General features: G+C 35.6%; 2 protein-coding genes across 4 annotated transcripts in view; one reads left to right on the top strand and one right to left on the bottom strand.

Moving 5' to 3' along the window:
• Positions 1 to 22,671, top strand: part of LOC129255637 (alpha-N-acetylglucosaminidase-like) — a 27,523-nt gene extending 4,852 nt beyond the window's left edge. For all 3 annotated transcript variants that reach the window (XM_064096998.1, XM_064096999.1, XM_064097000.1), the window contains 18 exons: positions 4,760 to 4,920; positions 5,486 to 5,673; positions 6,315 to 6,533; positions 6,769 to 6,930; positions 7,281 to 7,346; positions 7,817 to 7,880; positions 8,162 to 8,235; positions 9,001 to 9,157; positions 9,710 to 9,859; positions 10,625 to 10,767; positions 11,657 to 11,828; positions 12,528 to 12,613; positions 13,074 to 13,178; positions 14,405 to 14,525; positions 15,798 to 15,860; positions 18,477 to 18,520; positions 19,505 to 19,659; positions 20,664 to 22,671. In XM_064096998.1, the coding sequence (XP_063953068.1) occupies positions 4,760 to 4,920; positions 5,486 to 5,673; positions 6,315 to 6,533; positions 6,769 to 6,930; positions 7,281 to 7,346; positions 7,817 to 7,880; positions 8,162 to 8,235; positions 9,001 to 9,157; positions 9,710 to 9,859; positions 10,625 to 10,767; positions 11,657 to 11,828; positions 12,528 to 12,613; positions 13,074 to 13,178; positions 14,405 to 14,525; positions 15,798 to 15,860; positions 18,477 to 18,520; positions 19,505 to 19,659; positions 20,664 to 20,824 (2,291 nt within the window). In that variant the 3' untranslated portion in view covers positions 20,825 to 22,671. The remainder of the gene's footprint in view (positions 1 to 4,759; positions 4,921 to 5,485; positions 5,674 to 6,314; positions 6,534 to 6,768; positions 6,931 to 7,280; positions 7,347 to 7,816; positions 7,881 to 8,161; positions 8,236 to 9,000; positions 9,158 to 9,709; positions 9,860 to 10,624; positions 10,768 to 11,656; positions 11,829 to 12,527; positions 12,614 to 13,073; positions 13,179 to 14,404; positions 14,526 to 15,797; positions 15,861 to 18,476; positions 18,521 to 19,504; positions 19,660 to 20,663) is intronic.
• On the bottom strand, positions 21,679 to 23,738 carry LOC129255638 (galanin receptor type 1-like). Its single transcript, XM_054893981.2, has one exon. It carries the CDS (start codon positions 23,710 to 23,712, stop codon positions 22,669 to 22,671), a length of 1,044 nt encoding a protein of 347 aa, XP_054749956.1. The 5' UTR covers positions 23,713 to 23,738; the 3' UTR covers positions 21,679 to 22,668.

Genomic DNA, 23,738 nt, shown 5'->3' with positions numbered 1-23,738 from the left:
TTATTGGTGACCGCTTGATTTATTGTATATTTATCAGTATTATAATTATTAATATTTGTATCAATAATCTTTATTTACGTCTTCGGCCTTATCTACCCTTGCACTTTTTTTTCCTTCAATTTGTTTCAAACGAAAGTATGATCATCACTGGCATACAGATGGGGGAGGGGCGTGCTAGGGGTCACGGATCCCCCCATTCTCCCTACCAATGAAAAAAAAAAGAATAAAGGAAAGGAAAATAAATGTCATCCTTGTCTCGCCCCCTCCATTTTTTGTTGTTGGCTCATTACGCTACTGGTGAGTTACTATAAAACTAGACTTCGGTTGTATTTTTGTTCTATTCTGTGCAAAGCGACAATATAAATATATTATAATAAATGAATATATGTATGTATCTCTCTCATTACGTCTAAACAAATAATGTTATTTTTAAAAGACAATAATATATATACCAGCAATAATATAGTTACAAATTCATGAAACCCAATACGCATCTCACTGAATTTATAATGCGAGCACAAAGCACGAGCTGTTATTGACATGGAAAGGGGACATTTATACGCCTTTTTTAAATTGTAAACATGAAGCATATCTCGGGTGGGGGGGATATCTCGTAAAAGAAATGAGAGCACGATGCGTTAATTTAATATTTTGGATATATTTACCAGAGTTACAATTCTATATATTTCTTTTTCTTTGTTTTATTTATTTCGACAAACTGTAATTGAAGTATTGAAGAGTATATAGGCTGTTATGCCTGCTGATCATGATAGAATGTGGATTATTTTGCTGATTCATTAGATCTTAACTTGTGTTCTTTAAATTGGGTAATTTGGGTACATGTTAGAAACACAGGCATTGTGCATTCAGATGCACATTGTGGAAATGAGATTCAGTATTCCTTGCAGCTAAGAAAGGTTTTGAAAATGACACTACTCTCAATTACATGTATACTGTGTCCACAGTTGCGAGTGTGTGAAAATGAAGGTGTTTGCAGTCATTAAAGTGTAGTTTTGGTTGGAAAACGTTAATAAAACTGTCGAGAACGTACAGTCTTCATGATTTCAGTTATCTCATGTTCTGATCAGTTAATCAAATAAAAAATTATAATGACAAGAACTTGTTAAGTTTATCCTTCTATTTCAATCCCATGATAAACAGAAATCGCGATATTCAGAAATAATAAGTCATACACCTCCTTTTTTCCTCAAGCTCTCACTCACTCCCCCTCTTTCTCTCTCTCTCTATCTCTTTCCCTCCATAACCCTTTTCACAATCATTTTTGTTTGATTTCCGCATAAGCAAAACGATGACGACAATGATAATGATGGTGATGATGAAGATGCTGATAATGATGCTGATGATGATAATGGTGTTACAATGATAATGATAATAAGTACATGTCGAACACACGTTTTCTTCTCATATATAGTTCATTCTTGGAAAATACATAGGCGGCCATATACACATAAAGGTATATCATTTATAGAAGAAAATCTTCATTGATTTTTTTTATTTTTTGAAACTACGTGTAAAATTATATCCCCCATCAACAACAAATTGTTACTTATATTATAACATAATGAATATAATTCGACTATTGGCGGACCATATTTAGATTTAGATTAAGATTTATTCATTTTCCGTTCACAAAGCACAACAAAATCAAAGTAACAATACATAGTCAAATTTAAAGTACAATATCAATCGGTATAATGCATAAGAATTAGAACGTATAAACAATGAGAACTAATGCGAACTAAAATAACCTTGACTAATAACTATATAAAACAGAACATATGGATTTTATTTTTGGATTATTAAAAAAATTTGATTATCCTTTTTCTATCAGTGAAGAAAACAATCATGATCAACATAAAACAAAAAAGCAACTCACTATTATATACAGTATTATCATAATCTAAAAACCTACGGTGTGTATGACATGATGTGGATGTGGAGACCAGACTGAGAGCACTGTGTACGAGAGGATATGGAAACCAGAGTGGAGGGCTGTGCCGAGAAGGTGACACGACATGTAGCCTTTCACAAGTTGGTATTTTCTTGAATATTAATTTTTACTTACTGAATGTCTTGGTCATGTTTGTATGGCACAAAATTTGCCGACAGTAAACATTTTGCGTGACTACAGTACAGGTTTTTGACAAAATAAGGTGGGGTATACCGTTGGATTTCACCTGGAGCAAATGTCTCCACTTCGAAGCATATTTCGCCAGTCTGAGCGATTTTGACGCTAAGAATCGGGTATGTCTAATTTGTTTCTACTGTTATAACATGGAGCTATATGGTCATAATAATTACATGAAAACGCGTTTTTTTTTTATTTTAATCGCCAGGCACGTAATAAAACTTACACAAATAATCCCCCCCCCAACCGCGTAGCCAGGATTTTATTTTGGAGGGGACGGTACATGCACGCGAAGCGTGCCAACGCTTTCGGTGTTTCATGAATTAAAATGAAAAGGAGCCGTCTCTCTTGTCTCTAGTACCTATATCAGCTAGCTCCAATTCAGTTGACTATATTTTGATTTTGAACCTTTTTTTCAAAAGTGATTGTGAACGCACAAAAAAGGGATAAAATGGAAGAAATTAAAATAATAATTACCCCGCGCGAGGCGCGGAAGCTAAAGCATTTTATCAAGTTTTTTTTCAAATAAAAAAGGGTCCCAAGATAAGGGTTCTCTAAGTTAAAATGAATGCGTCCCTTAGAAAGATCAGATTTGATTACAAACAATTATATCTTTAACTCGCAAAACAGAGGAGGAGAAGGGTATATGCCGGGAGGAAAATAATCCTCCCCGTCCTGAGCAATGAAACTGAAATTTCAAAGGGCGGACGTTTCATCAAATGCAGATATCTCTAATACTTCATCGGCTCTAATTCAATTGATTTTCTAAGATTATTGAACTTCATTACGAGGAAAATAGTGCGCAAAAAGTTGAAACTTCTGTGATTTATTTAAATTATATAAAAAAAGATGATTTCTTTGACTATTGTCCTGAAGCGCTTCATTTTGAATGATAAAGAAACTTAGGTGTCATTAAAAATTTCAAACTGAGGGCGCAAAACAGGACAGGAGATGAATGTGCAGGGAAATGAAGTTTAATAGAATTTGATAAAAAAATATTGTACTTTTTTTTATTTAATACGACACGAATTGTATACTTTCCTCTTTTTAAATAGGTACCTGTTTGCCCCCAAATTATGGTTGTTTAGTAATGAGCTGAAAAGCGGGAGAAGTTGCCTATATGGAGGTGACGGCAGAAATTGATATAAAGATTTTACCCGCCCGGAGTCGACCCCACCAGAAGTTGCCCGATCAATAAAAAAAAAGATTACTTCATATACTTCAGACTAACCTTACTCTAATTCCATGGAGCTATAAAACATGTCTAATTCCACGCCCTAATGTATACATTTGAACTTTAACTGGCAAAAACACACATAGCTGAGGTGTAAAAACAGGGTTAGAGAAAGGGTGAGGGGATACAAAGGAGAACTGCAATATTGTCATCTAACCGCGCGCAGCGCGGAAGCAAAATTCATATAAATTTAGAGCAAGAGTGAAAGAGTTTCTCTTTTGAGAAAAAATAAAGAATAAAAAGAAAAACCCACAAAGCTACCTTTCTTCCCTTTCCTCCCTTCGCTTTTCCTTTTCTCCTCTCTTTTTTCCCTTCTTTTTTTTCTTTTTGGGGACGTTTTTTTTTTTTTTTTTTTTTTTTTTTTTGGGGGGGGGGCGACCGCCCTCCCTGGCTACGCGCCTGCCCCCCCACCATGAATAAGCATTAAGAATATCTATCCCTCCTTTGTGCTTACCCCTTTTTTAATATTTCTTTCTATATGCATGTATCAGGGGCCGCGGAGCCGGGGGCTTTACCCCCCCAATTTTCCAAAGCCGTGTACAAAAAACGTAAGAATGACCATATGATTGTGATTTTTAGCATGGACAGCCCCCACTTTTGACTCAGCCCTCACTTTGAAAACCGTTCCGCTGTGTATGACATTTAATATATCATGCAAGCATAGTTTAAGTTTACTTTGTAGATTCATGGAGCTATGCTCCATGGTAAATTGACGCCTTCAGCCTGTGCTAAAATTGTTATGCGTATGAAAGTACCAATAAAAAAAAAAAATAATAAATTATTGTCGCATTATCGGAGCAATTTACGGCGGAGCAGATGTCGGCGGAGCAATTATCGGCAGAGTAATTGTCGTATAATCGGAGCAGATGTCGGCGGAGCATTTGTCGTATAATCGGAGCAATTTTCGGCGGAGCAAATATCGGCGGAGCAATTGTCGTATAATCGGAGCAGATGTCGGCGGAGCAATTATCGGCGGAGCAATTGTCGGCGGAGCAATTTACGGCGGAGAAGATGTCGGCGGAGCAGATGTCGGCGGAGCAAATATCGGCGGAGCAAATATCGGCGGAGCAAGTGTCGACGGAGCACATATCGGCGGAGCAAGTGTCGACGGAGCAACTGTCGGCGGAGCAACTGTCCGGAGCAATTGTCGGCGGAGCAGTTGTCGTATTTTGCGTAGCAATTGTCGGCGGAGCAAATGTCGGCGGAGCAATTGTCATGGAACCGTTGAATCTGTTATTTTATTTTATGTTATATGACATAGATTGTATTTTTTATTAACGGAAATGAACAAATCTAAAAAAATATATATCAATCTGAATCCCTTTACCATCGACAAATGTCAAACTAATCGTACATTAATGCTTCTTTTCTTATAGGGTTCGAGAAGGAGCTTGAACACTTGAAACCAAAAGCTAGTGCTTCAATACAAACATCTGCAGCACAAGAAGTTTTACAGAGACTTATTCCAATGCGATACCGTGATTTCACAGTTGTCGTTAACTCATCGCTTAGCGGGAATAATCTCGATACTTTTGAGGTACGTTAACCATTATTGCTTTATCACCCAAATTACAACTAAGATAGTTGAGTTGTTTAGCATGATCACATTATGATAAACAGTGGGGGAATTCATTCGTAATAACGAAAACAATTATAAATGCATAAAAATGTACTCTTGGAGGATAAAATAACTTTTAAAGCTGAGTCTTATTTTGGGGTTGTTTCATATATCTATCCGTCTATCTGCGCGAATGTCGGCAACTTCTTGTTCTTGATCAGTACGAGTATGGAAACCTTACAACAAATGTTGACTTTGCATTGAGATGCTTGTTAATCATGTTAGTCCACAAGTGCCACATTTCAACCTTGCCTGATGGGAATCAAAATGATTGAGATTCGGATTCTACGCATCCATAAAATAAAGTACCATCCAGATCTTTGTTACACCATGCATGGTTTGCACTTAATTGTTAATTCATTACTAATTGGAAAGTAGAATTTATTAATATTTTTGTCCAATCTAGATTCATTTTAGAGCTTGTCTATCTAAAATTATGGACTTGGAACAATTGTATCAGTTTTGTGGATGATGATCTAAACAGATATCTTCTAACGGAACCCATGTAAATGTGACTGGTACGACCGGAGTGGCTGTGGTGTGGGGTGTCCAACATTACCTTGTTCACTACTGTAACTGTCACATCTCTTGGAGCGGTGATCAATTACATCTACCACCGGATGGGCAGTGGCCCTTGATACATTCTCCGTTGAAGGTTACCAGTCCAAACAGGTAAATCAACTTGATTCTCATAACCAGGGTGTGTGTTCTTCCTGGTTTTTGGTCAGTGTATATAGGGGAAATGAATTAATAATGTTAACAGGCACCTGTGACAATTATTGCTCCTGTATGTCTCTGAAGATTAGAGGATAATTGTTTGGGATGTTCGAGTTAGTGGTTCAGAATGCTGTGAGGTTTAGGATTGAGGTTTCCATGGCCCTGGGAAGCGGGTGTGCCAAAACACTACCCAGCTTTTCTGGTGTAACACCATACGCAGCAACTCCGGGAAATAAGGTTTGTATGCTAACGATTTAACCAAAATCTCTTTCATTCCAACGTGAATAGGTGTAAAATATCAGACCCTCCCTGATTTGATTGGGTTTCACTTGATTTGAATATTTTTTTTAATCCATGTTATTTTCTCTTGCGAATGTTCATAATTGTGAAGTCTACAATCATCACCGAACTGCCATGACTGGCTGATAGACGAAGTCAGCAACCAATATGATTCACTGACATAATTATATAACTATTCCATCCCTAAATAGAATAAGATCCTCGAATGTTGGCACCAGAACATCAATCTTGGATGGCCATAGGGCATGGAAGTGATAGCCAATGAATTTATTACCCTATTTTCTTCTTGCTTTCAGATTTCGGTTCTACCAGAATGTTTGCACTGTCAGCTACAGCTTTGTCTGGTGGGATTGGGAGCGTTGGGAGAAGCACATCGACTGGATGGCACTGAACGGTATCAACCTTCCACTGGCTTTCAATGGACAGGAAGCTATCTGGCAGAAGGTCTACCTGAAGATGGGACTCCAACAGGAGGACCTTGGTAAACATTTTGGTGGACCAGCATTTCTGGCATGGTGTGTGTCTCTGATGCATTATCATTTCTTAACAAGTTTTTTTATATAAATTATACTTATATATGTTTTTATAAAGGACTCAGTTGTTTAGATGTTAGAATGATATTGCAGTCTTTCATGGAGTGTTTCTCAGAAACTTTATTAGCACTAGTGGCTCTTGAAATCGAACATTGTGTACCGATGGATACCAGTAGTATGATATAATATCATGTTTTGACTCTCTTTTTTTACTCAGGGCACGAATGGGTAATATCGATGGATGGGGTGGACCACTACCCCAATCCTGGCATACAAAACAGCTTGCTCTCCAACATCGTATATTGAAGAGGATGAGGGACTTGGGAATGATTCCTGTACTACCAGCTTTTGCTGGACATGTCCCAAAATCATTTTCAAAGTAGGTGTAATCAAGGGTAATCAATTCTTTCTAGAAAATTGAAGGATTTCTTTATTCACTGTTGTTTGCATGTTTGTTAGTTCTGTTTTGGATTGTTTTCTGACAAGTATATTTCAGTGCGGTGTATAGGCCTATGATATTACTGATTGCTCGGAAACACGAGCATGTCCATTCAACCTAGCGATAATTGTATTGATTAGTTGATCATTATATTCCAATAGTTAAGGCCCTTGATTGAATTTCTGACTTCGATTAAGTCTAAGAGTATGAAAATCCCCTGGTAATAGGGTCGTGAATTTACCAGAAAGATGATTTGCTAGTTATTTTACTGTGTGTTTTATCCTCTCTAGAGTGTTCCCGAATTCATCTACTTCAGACCTAGGAGATTGGGGACATTTTGATTCGGAATACTGCTGGTGTGTATAAAGATATAGCCCACTGATATTCACACTTGGTATTTTTTTGTAATTTTTTCCTAAAATTTTGATGATTAATATGCATTTCTGAGATTTTTTAAAAGATATATGCAATGACTTTGTTTTGACAAGAGAGATGACATAATAGTCTTTAACATATGACGATTGTCATATTTAATCTGAGAAACAAAGCATTCGATTCTTAAATCATTTCACATAAATTGTCCATGTTAAAGATATCACCTGCTACCAACATGCCAATATCCCCCTTGTTTGTTGTAGGTTTTTAGATAGCACAAGTTCCTAACCAGTTCGATCTTCAATCAATTGCGTTTTTGATCGGATTATCTATAATCATTATTATCCAATACCAATACATTTTGTTTTCTTTCATAAGAAGAGGGCCTTCATTCGACATGGATTTTTTTAAATACTACTTTTACCTCGTGTCATGCTTTTTCTCTTGGTAGCACATCTCTATTGGATCCCCAGGACCCTATGTTCAAGGAAGTTGGGAAGGCATTCATTGAAGCTGTAAGTAAATGGATGCTAGACACTGGCGATTATTGGAGGATATCATGGCAAGATAAAGGGCAGGTTAACGATGGAAAAGGGAAATGGAAACTTTACATTATTGGGAGGTATGAATCGAATACAAATCGAAAAATGTATCCAATAATCTGCAGATCTGTAAGCTCTGAATAATTCATATGTACGATTATAATCTTGTTCATAATGAGGTAAAATCCGTTTAAAGAAGTACAGGCGAACGAGAAATTAATTGTTCCTTTCGTTTTAATTTTCGCTTCTTTTAGATGACCGAGGAATTTAATGGTACTGATCATATCTACAGTGCGGACACTTTTAATGAGAACAGACCAAAATCAAGGTGAGTGGATACGACTCGACATGCTGAGCCTTGGAATACTTTCATGTATGAAATATCAGGATCTTTCAGAATTTTTGTCACAAATGAACATTCAAATGAAACAAGGGAGTTGTAAAAAAGCGAGGAATATTTCTTATACATGATTGGATACGGGTACAGAGAAAATGAGAGAAAAGAAAAGGTGTATACAGTATGAGGCAGGTGCTAAAGTGGGGGTGCTTCAGTACCCCCCAATATTTTCCTGGAGGGTACTCCGTGTTCTCCATAGACAACACCCTCTGTAATTCTGATAGATGTTGCTTACCAAAATATCCTACTTTTTTTAGTAGAGATTTTTTTTTGCTTGTCAAATTTCTCGGGACTATATTGATGATCTCCATTTTGTAGGGGAACTTTTTTTTTGCTTGTCAAATTTGTCGGGACCGAAATGACCTTCATTTAGTGGGGAAACCTTTTGTTGTTTTGCTTTCTAAAATTACACCATCACCCCCCCCCCCCCCTGTCATGCCTGTAATAAAATGTGTTCCCTGGCCCCACAGTTATAGTTATAATGGTGTTTCTATACGGGAATAGAATGCTGTCGTTGTTAGTCAGTGTAGTCTCTTTTGAGAGGTGACGAGTATCATGATCACAAACAAGTATGTCATAGATAAACAAAAGCAAAACATAATTGTGATACAAAATGGAATAAATAATAGATGATCTTTCAGTGTTATCACGTTAAGTTTCTACTTTATTTTATGCTCCATATTTTGTTTACAACAGAGATTCTGGTTACCTCTCAGCGGCTAGCAAGGGGGTTTATCAAGGTATCATTGGTGGGGATCCTAAAGGGGTGTGGCTCATGCTGGGATGGCTATTTCAAGATACATCATTTTGGGGTCCCACCCAAATCAAGGCTCTGCTTCACGGTGTGCCCATTGTAAGTATTTAATTCAAGAATGATATTTTGTTCGGTTAATTCTTCATGAATGTTAAGGGTTTGTCCAAATTTGAGAATACATATTGAACGAAATTTGAATAAGCGCTATATAAATAAACTTTTATGAAAGGTTTCAAAGGATTATTTGATTGATTGACTTGATTATTAGAATAAGAGTAAGAATACTCGTCTGTAAAATTGTATTTGATTTGTATTACTTTATATTACTTTGTATTATGTTTTGAATGGAAATGGAATAAAGAATTGAATTGAAATTGAATTTACTTTATCGTATCCGGGATGTTCAGGGGAAATAAGGGATAAGTATATAAAGGAATGAAGCAAGTGAGTTGATTTCGGCGAAAGATCAGACGGGGAACGATTTAGGTGTATATTTGGGAACTTTGGTAATTTCGGAGGCGACTTCCCATGTCACATTTTTATTATACATACGAGCTTTTTTGTGATTCATATACGTTTTGTGTGGATGTTCTTTTTTATCATTCGAATTTATATATTTTCTTTCCCCATTTTGGGGGGTTAATTTCATAGGGGCGCATGATAATCCTGGATCTCTTTGGAGATGTCCGTCCGTTCTACAACACAACCAAATCCTTCTATGGTCAGCCTTTTATTTGGTGCATGCTCCATAATTTTGGCGGAAATACTGGTCTCTATGGCAAGCTTGATGCCGTTAATCAGGTATGAGAACATGATGATCAAGGGACTGTTTTACGGATTCATATACGCAAGAGCTCGTTATCTGGGCATAATGTTTCTGAAACTCTGAAAAATGAATGCGGTGGTGCTTTACATATATTGATAACGCCCGTTTTTTTAAGTGCAATTGTAATTAATTCTTTGTGAAACACACAGGCAGGACTATGTTTACAGGGTCCTGGTGTAAATTTGACAAGCACACACATACACACACACACACACACAGAAAGGTTTCACTTTAAAATGAAGGCCATGGTCATTTTGGTCCCGAGAAATTTGACAAAAAGGTTTTCATAACAAAATGTAGGTCATTTTTGCTATATTTCACCATTTTGCCACACCTATACCAGAATTCCAGGGGGTGCTGCCTATGGGTAATAAGACAAGCAGCCCCCTTCCCCTCGGAAAACCTTCCCAGGGTCATGTATAAGATATGAAAAAAGTCACGATGTTTTTTTCAATCTTTCCACACAAAAAAAGAAAGAAGTTGAGGCCATTTACTGAGCATCTGCTTATTGAGCATGCTTCTTTGAAAATTCTGTCCGGTTGCATGACAATGTGTTTTTCTGTTGTGTTTGATATTTGGCTTTTTTATTGTCCAGTCTTTTGTATGTAGATAACATAATTATACTGGCTAAATCATCAACATGATGTTGGAGCTATAGAAATGTTTATGGTAATTGATAATATTTGATGGGCCTATAGGTGCAAATTACCAAGTACTCTTTTCTTGATTTACTTTTACAGGGCCCTTTCGCAGCCAGAAATTTTGAGAACAGCACAATGATTGGCATGGGTTTGACGCCAGAGGGAATCTTTCAAAACTACGTCATGTACAACTTTCTAACTGACCTGACTTGGAGAGCAGAGAGCACCAATGTTACACAATGGTAAATTGATTTTGTTTTCAAGACAAAGACGACTACCCAAAATAAAATATTCATTGAAATAATTATATGGTGGTCATAAAGGCTCAAGAACATTTGATGACGGGTGAAGTCATTATTTTTCGTATACGATTTTGCGATTTAAGAATTTGCGCCAGTTCTGCACTCTTCACTCTCTCTATAGATTTGCTTTGCTTTGCTTCTCATCATTTGTTGAATGTTTACAATCTCAAAGTTGCAAAACCCAACGACTATCATATTTCATATGGTGATGGTGTTGACTTATTTACCTGATCGCTAAGAAAGCGTGAATGCTTGTAAGTATAAGCACCCAAAGGACCGAAGGTTTAAGGTCCTCTCCGAGGGACCTGAAAATAAGGATAAATGACTTACCGAAGGGTACTAGCGCTCCTGTACAAGTGGGAATCAAACACGGGTCACCGGAATCCGAAACCCCCGCTCTCATACCCTACCGACTGAGCTATCCCGCCGAAAGGAGCGCCTCTGGCAGTCTCGCCTGCATTACGCGATTCAATATTCCAACAGTGCTGACTTTCAAAACGACTAGAAAATAATAACACTATTCATATAATGATAAAAATACTACGTTCATTGACCCTAAATTATTTTAACCTTCGCCATATGACCTGAAACTCGAATATGATGTTCAGTAATACTTGATTACCCAATTATGTTTAAGTTTCATGGACTAGGTCTACATACTTTTGAAGTTATGATGCCACTTCAAAACTTAAACATAGGTTACGATTTAAATGTTGACGCCGTCGCCGTCGGAAAAACGGCGACTATATAGCCTCGCTCTGCTATGCAGGCGAGACAAAAACTACATTTTGACCGACATTTTCCCGTGTCCCTTTCATCTGTTCTGTAGGATTGAGCATTATGCACAAAGACGATATGGATACACCTCCACTAACAAGAGCGAGGAAGCCACTGAAGCTTGGGCCATCCTGCAAGAAACTGTTTACAACAACAGGGATACTTTTAATGACCATCAGAGCGCTGTTGCTGTCAGGAGACCGTCCAATATTATGACACAAACAGTAAGATAATTTGATTAGTATTTCTTATCATACAATGTACTACCGCCAAAGAAATATGACTGATGAAAGAAATTAAGAATTTACGATCCTATAGAATGAGTGCAACACCTTGACTGCTGACATTCGATATATATTTACTACCCATTTCAATTGTTTGCTAAGTTTTATCTATAATCTGCTGAAACGTAGTTAAGAAAATTCAAAGAGAAACGGAAAGAATGTTATAATCATCACTAAATACATTTAAACCACCATAGACCACCATTTGCAAAGTTTTAATTGATTAATAGATATTCCTCGTAGGGTGACATTCGCACAATCGTCATTGTGTAAATTAAATGCCCAATATGAATAGAGTGCTTGGGATTTGGGATTTGTATCAATTTCAGATCATAATTTGCATTTACAAGGGCACGATGCTACATTGAAGGTTCGCATATGAAGTCCAACTTATTGTGTAAAATCCGTGCAAAATAGGTCTACATGCTGCTATATTGATAAATCTTATGCAACCACCTTTACATTTTGGGCGTGACGAAATAGTGATAGCCTGGGGGGAAATACTTAGTAACAAACTCAGTGGGACGAGAAAGATGATCACACACAATATTTGTTTTTCAACTCGTTGTGCGAAGAAGAAGGAAAAAAAAACACTTTACCTCTGATTATGCTGTTTTACCGTACAATTTTACGTTATAGATTTGGTACGATTACACCAAGGTTGCAAAGGCATGGAACTATCTTCTTCAGGCATCGAATGAATTAGGTTCAAGTTCACTGTTCAGGTAAGAAATTAACTTTCATACACTTCACATCCACTTCTGTCATTACAAGTTACAAAATAGACGATGGTCTTGTGTCTGTTGCACTTGTATTAATGAAATGATGAAATGAATATTAACAACCGTTATTATCTATGGTATGTATTTAATAATAAAAAGCTGTAAAATTGATATTGCAGCACCACTCAAAATAATTATGATCTTCATTACAGCCTTTTTCGATATCGTTCAAAACGTTGCTTTTAACCCCTTTCTGTTTCCATTGATGTTTTCTTCTTCATATCACGATTTCTTATGTTACAACTTCTCGGGATTGTGGGTAAGCGTGTGTGTGTCGGGGTAGACCTTCTGAGAAAGGGGGGCAGGCCTAAACGTCAATCACACCCCCGTATACAGAGTTTCAAATAAGAAAATCTATCAATGTATTTTTTTACATAAAAAACAATACATTCACACTTTTTAGATACGATTTAGTGGATGTGACACGAAATGTTCTACAGGATTTAGCATTTGACTTCTACAAGAAACTTATGGAATCCTTACGCGCAAACAACTCCTTAGCTGTCAGGTATGTAGTAGATCTAGACAATTTGCAAGTAAGATATTTTATTGATATGTTTATGTATTTCATGATGTATGCGTGAGTATAGATGTATGCCCGCAAAAAGACAACGAAGCAAAGGTAGAGAGAGATGGACGAATTTTATTGATCGCACCGTCTTAAAGCCTTGGGTTTTTCATTTTTATTATATTTATCAATATTTTTTCAAACAGACATCTGCCTTCTTTTGATGATATTAAAAGAAAAAGTATGATTATATATTAATTTACTTTCTCATATTATATTGGAATTGAAACATGTGTGCCCTCCCTCTTTGCAAATGAGGACCCTTTTTTCTTTCTTTTTTTTTGGTTGTCAAATACTTAATCTGGAAAATATGCCCCCCCCCCCCGAGTTGACAACCTTAGAATATAATTTTTCTTAATCAGACACATTTCTAAAAGAGAAAATGTAGTTTTTATATTACTCCACCTCCACCCAACACACATACCAAAACCCGGGATTACAATACAACACGAAGATCATAATTTTAAAGATCAAGTCCACCCCAAAAAAATGTTTGAATCAATGGAGAAAAATCTAATTAGCATAATGCTGAAAATTTCATCAAAATCGGACGTAAAATAAGAAAGTTATGACATTTTTAAAGTTTCGCTTATTTTTCACAAAACAGTTCTATGCACAACTTAGCAAAATGCAAATGAAAGAGTCGATGATGTCCCTCGCTCACTATTTTTTTTTATTGTACAATATTTCAATTTTACAGATTCCACAGTAAGGACCCACTTGACTGAACCATTAAATGTTAAAACGATGGTAATTCCACATCTAAGGAAGAAATCAAATTATTTTTTACAGGACAATGAGGATGAGGAGAAATTTATAATATTTCGTATAATGATATACAAAGATATAGTGAGTGGATGACATCATCAGCTCCCTCATTTGCATACCGACCAGGATGTGCATATAACTGTTTTGTGCAATTAAGTGAAACTTAAAAATGCCATAACTTTCCTGTTTTAAATCCGATTTTCATGAAATTTTCAGTGTTAAGCTTGTTTGATTTTTCTCTTTTCATTTGAATTATATTTTTGTTGGGGGTAGACTTGTCCTTTAAAGAGTGACTGAAATAGAATTACCATGATCAGAGTTGGGATTGTGTACGCAATAAAAGTTCAATGTTTCTAGTATTTGTATACCACTTTTCGTTTAAATATTATTTGTTCTAGGATTAATGGCAACCTATTGTGTGATGTGATTCTTGATATGGACAACATAACTTCCTCTCATCAAGACTGGTTACTAGGAACATGGATAGAGGACGCCAAGTCATTAGCAACCAATGATGATGTACGTAGTTCTAACGGTGACCGGTTTTTAAGAACTGGAAGTCGAATCACACGTTATCATAATACACAATACCAGATAGTGTGTGCATATATTATTAGATGTCTTTAGTAATGTCTGAATGTTCGGATTAGGCCCTATATCCAGATATACACGAAAATGAGTGTAATTACATAAAGTGTTTAAATTAATGTAATATGAGAACACATTTCTTGAACAGCCTAACAAGTCGATTTGAATCAAAACAGAAAACAATATTATATGCTGCATGGATATTTCACCAAATTAGGATGTTGAATAAGAAAAAAAACGGTATTTCAAAGTTTCATTTGTTGCTTAAAAAAACAGTTCTCCAAAAATATGATTTGTAAATGAGGAAACCATTGATGCCACACGCTATTTCTTTTGTATTTGCATTATACGTTTATAGAAGTGTTCCACTTGACTACCTTACCATTGTCGAGTTTTAGGAGCAGTGAACGAGAACGACGTAGCATTCGTCTGATCGTTTGAATCAACGTCGTCGTCTGCCCTTGTTTACTACAATTGCGAATACTTTAGATTTCACTCGACTTGTACGTGTACGTACGTCCACGTGAAACAGCGCGATAACCAGCGGGTCATGACACGCTGCCCGACCCGGAAGATCTGGCTTACCATCGCCTGGCGACCCGGTCGGGTGACGTCATAACACGTGCCCTTTCACTTGCTTTGATTCCTTTTTACTCGAGTTAGGATACATATCGTTATAAATTTTGGAGGTCAGAAAGCAATTCCAAATATGATAAACATAGTGCATCGTATAACCATAGAGCTCCATGGTACAACTTACATTAATTTTGTGAAAAGTAACTGAAAACTGTGTTTTAAAAGGGAAAGGTTGATCTAATTCATGCTGGGCTTGAACGGTCAAAATGACGTCACTCGCGTACACGTCCACTATGATTTAGGAGAACCGCAAAATGGATGTGGCGAGGTTCTCGATTCTGATAGTGGACGTGTGTGAGGCATATGGCAGGCCAAAAAATGACGTCATCTCGTACCAGTCCACTATGTGGACGTACATTTCTAAAAGTGCTCATTATTGCCATCAAATTGATTCCACTCAATATATATATATTTGAGACTTGACTTTAGCTTCATATTATCAGTCTAACTACTATCATAATGTATATATCATAATTGTTATATATATATAATTAGTATAATTAGTCGATGCCATACAATGACTGTGCTCAACGTATTTGTTTGATACTGTCTCTTTTTTCTACTCAGGAAGAAACACTGTATGAATACAATGCAAGAAATCAGATAACTCTGTGGGGGCCTACAGGAGAAGTAAGTAATCTCAAACTCTTCATTTTCAATGTTACTACTGTATTACAAAATAATGTGTGTAGGCCGATTCACCAAGGTTACTTTTGACACGGAAGTGAATGTTATGGGGGTTAACATTGTCTTCATAACTACCTTTTTTTATGTTTGTTGTTATTTGCCTTTCTGTATAATGCAAACACATTAATCATGTATACGTGTTGTTATACTTTTTTTTATATGTGGAAATATCCACCTTGCAGTAAGATTCTAGGCATCTGATTGATTACAAAAAATAGTACGCAGTCACAGATAGCGATTTTGAATACAGGATAGTATACAAAGACCACTTTGTTGATTGCCAAGAGGTGACTTTCACCATCAGCCCAGTGTAGTCAATTGGCTTAGAATTTGAGATAAATCACTAAGGGCACCTACCAAAAAAAGCAGTCGATAATTCGTCTATATACTAGAACCAGTTTTACCAATTAATGCAAAACATCAAGAGTAACTGAAACCTATACAGTGCGTATCAAAAAAAGTTTACACTTTGAAAAAGCTCTGCGAATTAAAAAATATACAACATGTTGGTATTTTTTTCACATAATAATCTTGGGTTTGGGTCTCATCTATCCAATGAAAGTAAAAGTTTTGACAGAATGTTACACTTGAGTGAGCACTGTCCATTTTTGGAAAGCTCGCAGAAATCTGTTTGAGCGGAAATGCTCGTTGTCACGCTGTGTCAAGGGGAAAGGGCGAAATCAAACTTACCCTGCGAAACATTTCTCATACATTTTCCTTGCACTTTTAGTCAATTGAAATAAAACGGATACATTCCAGCATTTTGTAACAATCATTGCCACCAAAATTAGAATTTCAACACTTAGTAAGCACAACCTTTACCCTTTTTGTGCCAGCTGGATCTGAGGACATAACTGAATCTAAACAAAAGTTTATTTCAGACATCTCCAGCATTTTTCCAGCAAGTTTCCATCATTTAAAGCGGGTTTACATTTAATTTTTCATTTAATACTTGTTTCTCCTCACATTTTCCAAGCTTGATACTGATTAACAAAATGAAAATCAAGCCTAAGCCATTTCATGTAAAGCACAGCTCAGTGTAAAGCAAATATCGTCACGATGGCCTCGGTGTGTGGGGGAGTGGGATGGGGCGCAATGCACTCTTCGGAGTGTTTTGGGCAAGGAAACAAGTCTAAAAAGGTAAAAGATATCTTCAAATCAATTTTACTAGCTAAATTCCACGTGTTCTTCGTGAGTAAGGTCTACTTTTATTCGCATAACTATTTCAAAGTTCTGCGCAAATCATTTTTCACTAACTTTTCAAAAGTAAGTGATGGTGCTCACTCAAGCGGAAATATTTTTCCACAGTTATATCGTCATTTGCTTAAATGGATCTGTACCAATGTTAACATGTGGAAAAATCTTCAGGATATTGCAAATGTATAATTTTACAGGATTTTTACTAAGTGTAAACTTTTTTTTGATACGCACTGTATAGGACAACTTATCATATTTTTCCCTTCATTTTTTTCATCATAATATTATTATATTATAATGCACTTAAAATACAGGATATTCACACTCTACAAACAGGTATATTTATGTTTAGATACACTTACAATAATCTTCCATCATTATTCCAAAATCTATTCAATTTAAATTCAAATATACATGCATATCCAACCCGCCACTCTTCTGATTATCATCTACACAACCCCAAACTTATTCTTGCTCAAAAATCAGTTCGCCATCATGGACCAGATACCTGGAATTCCTTACCACAATACTTAAAACAATGTCCCTCTCTTAACTCATTCAAATCATCCTTTAAAAAAATTATGACACGCAAATACAATTCTGAATAATTTATGCATATATATAAAAGAGTTCTACGGGTCTTTTCAATTTTCTTGGTAAATTTTTAATTTCAATCTGATCTCATATACTGTTACATCAAAAAATGAAAAAAGTTAAGTCATAGTATCAAACTTTTCTATCATTTCAAGCTGTATCCTGGAACCATTCAATAATTCCTAATTAATACTACCCCCACACCCTCATATAGCGACACACATACACGCACACCCACTCTCAACACACACACACACTTATACATACACATACAATTTTAAATATACATTTGCACACGCGCACACGTTTGCACATGCACAAACACATGCAAATACGTCAAATGTGCACATAATATCAGGCATACAAGGTTCTTGCATGTAAATATCGTATTAATAATATCTGTTTATAATTAATTTAAGTCAATGCTTGATTTGTACTTCGTTCTTTTTTGTCTATTTCGCTAATACGTTTTGAGGACGCTACCCTAGTCAAGCACTGCTTATGGTAGCGGTCTCCAGCATTTTTTTTTGTCTACTCAACAAAGTACAACTTATAATATTGCAAACTAATACTATCTATATACATTTTTGCAAATGAATGATTATTTGTATTTATTTTTGTAAAAAGAAATGTATCGCTATTTTTTTCTTTATGTTGTACATTATGTTTGTTAATTATTTCTGTTGGAAAAATGCTGAAATAAAATAAAATAAAATAAAATCAAATATGAAGTCATTTAACTGCACTTTAAAATTTTACCATCGGCAGATTCTTGATTATGCAAATAAGCAGTGGGGAGGATTACTTCGAACGTAAGTGTGATATAAATATGATTGAACTTTAAGAAACAATAACAGTCATCGATAACAGATGACCTCAGTCAATAGCTCCATGCACTTACCAGTTTCCAAAATCATGAACCGCAAACGAAAATATGTTCACGTTAAATTTTAAACAATTTGTGATGAATATGACATTTCATTTGAAATAAAATTAGTATCACTCTTATTCCTACATTTTGTGACCTCATAGTCAATAGTGCTTACAAAGTTTTTTTCTTGTTCATAAATAATGCTCTATTGCCCTTGATAACGCATTTTTTTTAATTCATTGAATTATTTGTTATTCTGTATTCAAAATGCTCATTTTTTATGTTTATATGATTTATCCATGTTATTTTAGTGTCTTGTATGGTTTCATTGTGCACTGTTCATGAAAAAAAGAAGGAAAAAAGTCCATTCCAAATATGCGCTTAGTTAGATAATGGAAGGTTTTTGATACATAATAAGAAACCCATATTAACTGGACTTCTATCAAATATTGGAAGCTATTACCGAAGCAATCCGTGACGGGTCTACGTGGTGGTTTCATTACGGTCTAATCCTTCTAAAGTACAATAACGCTTTCACAGGCAATAAATAACATATGACAAATGCAGCTCAGAATATATTTTTTTACATTTATTTATAACAACCTGACATTGGAAACAAAAGATGCATTTTTTTCCGATTACAGAGTGAATACGCATTTAAACCAGGACATTGTATTTACATTGATAGTCATGTTACCAATAAAATGCAAAATATTTCAAGACGTTTATGTACAATGATTAACCAGACACGATTAAAAAATCCACTGTCATCTACATTGTCCACGTTTTATTTTTTCATAACAATCACTCATACACAAGAGAACGGTAATAGTCTGTTCAATCACAACGCGGTGAGGGGCATTTTAATACAACAATGAATTAATGTCCAGTTCAGCTTATACCGTCTAAAACTATTTTATTTCAGGTATTATTATCGTCGGTGGCAACTCTATATACAATACCTAGAGGGGTGCATACTTAACCACCAGCCTTATGACCAGAATAAATTTAACATGATATCTTTTACTTCGGAGAGCAGGTGGACTCACAGCAGAGATAAATTTCCAACAAAACCGCTTGGTAAGTGGTCTTTTTTTGCACTTGTAAGAATTTTTTGCTGAATCGAATCCAAATTCAGGAGCAGAAAAGGGTGATATATTGTGCACATAGGGACCCGCAGAGGGGGGGGGGGGCATAATGCTTCTTTCCCTAAGAAATTAAAATATAGGTTTCTGATTTAAATTCTCTCAAAAACCCAGCTGTACATACACCATATGGTCTATTTTCAATCAATAATGCAGGGAATAACACCCTCTTCAAATCACACACAAGGTCTAGAACATTTGGCGCACCCCCCCCCCCCCCGAAAAAAAACCTGCGTCCGGCCCTGAACACTCTATAAAAGGAGATATTACTATTAATTTACACGGACGTTATTAACACTGTACAACATGTTGTTTGATTTATTTTACACATTATGCAAACAAATGATATTGTATAGACTGCTTTGGACATGGAAAAATATATTACAGAATATACTCGGTAAAACTTTATACGCCGGCGTAGTCTACGGGTTCGCGTTGGAGAATATCGAGCAACCGTTGCACCTATAAAAGTGTGTGTGTATTTTCGAAAGTGCAAACGCATACTTAAAATCTTCTAGATCGTACTTCATATTGAAATAATAATTTAACCACTCGTATAAAGTAGTAGTAGTAGTATATTATTAGTAGTATAGAAGTATAGTAGTAGTAGTGGTGGTAGTAGAAGTATAACTATTAGTAGTATCAGTATTAGTTGTAGTAGTAGTAGTAGTAGCAGTAGTAGTAGTAGTAGTAGTAGAAGTAGTAGTGGTAGAAGTAGTAGTAGTAGTAGTAGTAGTAGTAGTAAACATGATAATACCATTATTATCTCTAAAGCGCAAATTCAAATATATATAGCACTTTTTTAAGTTGACATTAAAGGTGAATAGAAACACAATTATTTACAGTCATGATAATAGAATAAACATAACATCTGAATATGTGAATAAGAGGATAAAAATTTGTCTATACAATCTTGATCACATTTTCATTTTCTTGCAGGAGATACGGTGGCGATATCCAAAGGGCTTTACAAAAAATATGAGCCGTTTATCAAGGAGTCAATGATGTCAGGCATATATAAAAAGAGAATGAAAGATGAATTGAACCAACGCGTCACCAAAGAAGGGTTACCTTATTCTTACATGTACTGGAGAGACTAAAGACTGTTTCGTAATGTAGGCCTTAAATCGAGACTCAAAACAAGAAAATTGGACTTGGAACGAAACTGGATAAAGTTTGAAGAAAAGAAGGCAAATAATAAAAAGCTGTATTCTATTAAATAATTTAGCTTAAAAATAGATGTTATTATGTTGAATATAGACTGTCATAATTACGATGAGATGTCGGAAAACATTTCCCATTTTGATATATTTGTCTTTCTGAAAGACACATATTTAACTTCGATATAATTTCATTTTTAGATTGCACTTAGAGTGAATGTGAAGGGATTGTACATTATGGAGAAAGGGAGAAATCTCAGATAATTCTACAGCTTCAGGAGGTATTATACTGACCATCTGTGTTTGCTTACAACAAACATTAGAAACGAATCACTAAAGAACTAGGAAAACAGAACATGGGTCATTATTTTGATCTACTATACTCATTATGATTTGTATCAAGTAGCTTCATTAACATAGGGGGTTTTATGAGAGTATCTTTAGACATCACTAGCTTTTGGACCTTCAAAGAGTCACTTTCCGCATATAAGAGATAGAATAAAGATATGAATAAAAAGCAAAATAATGCGTAGAATTTGGGAAAGAACTGAAAAGTAAATATCATTAGATTCGTTCGTGAATTAAATAAATGTGTACATACCTGTTTACTCGTATCGCTTATGAATGTAAAGAACACAGTTCGTTGATATTCAAGGGGTCTATAAGATATCCAATACATATATCATATTATCATGCAGTTGAAAAAAAATATGATTTTTATATAACTAGTGTTATGTAATTTTACTGATAGCGACGCATTAACTTCGTTAGATAATAGGAAAGGTTTCAGATAGTTTTATTTTAAAAAATGAAGAGACATTAGGTTATTCCAAATTAGTGATTTTATATAGACATGTATGAATTCATGAACTCAAAATAATTATTTACTTTTTTTCTCTCATTATTATGCATTCCTAACTTCACCCCTTCTTGGAAACCGAGACACTGCAAACTTTGGTCAACACAGTTTCCCGACATTCATTCTCTCAGCAACAATGTAAAATACATAGATCTATAAACGATTACCATCTTAATGCCTCACGAAAATGATATAAAAATTGTGTACACAACTGAAAAATATTGTAAAGAATCCTATTCCAGACTATGTTCAAAATGATTCCATAAACATTTTTGATTTTTTTGTTATTGATTTTATCACAAGTTTTATCACTAGTTTCATTTTGCAGTAAACTGAAATTATTTCCTGAAGTTTGAACCTATTTTTAATTATTCCAAACATTGATTGGATATCACTATGAAAATCACAAAAAATGAACTTGACATATGTACAACATATGCAAAGGATCTGAAAATAATGAATGATTGCATTTATGAAAATCAAAATATTAACAGGATAAGATAACTTTCGACGACAGTATTCAATTTTTGTTGGTATTGTATAATTGTATATTTAACGTAAGAATCGGATCCTTCCAAACAAAACTTGTATGAAAGCAGTATATGATTCCTAAAGAGGAATCCTGACACATGTATACAATTTTATGTACTGTAGAGGTATAGGCCTATGCAAATACATATTTGATATACGAAAATTTAAACAAGCACCTAAATCTAATCATGAATCAAAGTGCTATTACTTTGAGGGAAAATATTCGGCAACGTTTCAAAGTGACAAACCCATCATAATCAGATCATCCAGATTATGTCTAGTGAGACTGCGTTCATTCCATTCATTATTGCTTCAGCTGTTTGAGCTAAGAACGCATGAATAATAATCTCAATGAAGTTATGATTATTTAACATTTATCAATAAAACAATTTAGCTAAATCTGCCTGGAATTACTAGAGACAGCCTTCACTTGGAGTTGCTGTGACTTGGTAGGCCAGAAAAGTTTTTGGATACCTCTCTGAAATCGTTGATATTGAAAAGTGTAGACAAGAGGATTTATCCAAATGTTTCCGAACGCCATAACTACAGAGGTGATATACATTGACCCTGCGAAGTTCAGATCCATGCCAAAGCCATAGGCGAGATAGATGTGTTGATTGAGAGACAAGCAGATTACAAAGCAGGTAGAAACTGTTACGAGTGTCTTGATGGTATTCTTCCGAGCTTTAATGCGATAGTCTACATTGATGCGCCCAATAGCTTTCCCTTCATTTTCTCCCAGGGACGACGAATTTGCTGGTTGGGAAAACGGATCACTTTTGCGACGAAGCTGGTAAAATATTCTGGCGTAGACAAATATCATGGTACCAACGGGTATCAAGAATTCCAACAAGTAAGTTGTTAGGCAGATTCCGATCTTTGTTGCTTCGTCAGGCCACAAAAATTCAAAGCACTGTCCATTTTCTACCTTGCTGAACGAAAGGAGAATAATTTGAAAGAGAAACCCGCAGATCCATGGAATAAAGGTGATAGATATCGTCTTACCTGATATTTTGCTAACGCGGTAGTAAATGGGAAAGAACACTGCAATATAGCGTTCAAGAGTTATCACTGCTACATTCAAACAACTTGCAACGATCATAGACCAAAACGGATATTTGGTGTACCAAAAAGAACAGATGAAACTAGAAAGTGTCGGACGGTCCTTGGGCAAGGCAGGAACAGGGATAACGAAACCAAACAGCAGAAAGAAAGAAGCTGTGAAATCAATAAGGGATTGATTAGCGATGAATAGGTTGGTGACATCTTGGAGATCTTTGATGCGGGCTATAACTATCAAGACAAGGCCATTACCAACCATGCCCAGAATCGCAAATACGATATAGGTAGTTGTCAAGATGGTGTCAACGAGAGCGGTAGTTTCCTGCTCATCGTATTCTTCTTCAAATGAAGACTGATCGAAACTTGAATTAATCATGATAACGAACTGTGGGCCAATTTTGT

The sequence above is a fragment of the Lytechinus pictus genome, chromosome 3, assembly GCF_037042905.1.
Source record: "Lytechinus pictus isolate F3 Inbred chromosome 3, Lp3.0, whole genome shotgun sequence".
NCBI lineage: Eukaryota > Metazoa > Echinodermata > Echinoidea > Temnopleuroida > Toxopneustidae > Lytechinus > Lytechinus pictus.
The sequence above is the reverse complement of the archived record's forward strand: the minus strand, read 5'-3'. Positions and strand labels throughout refer to the sequence as shown.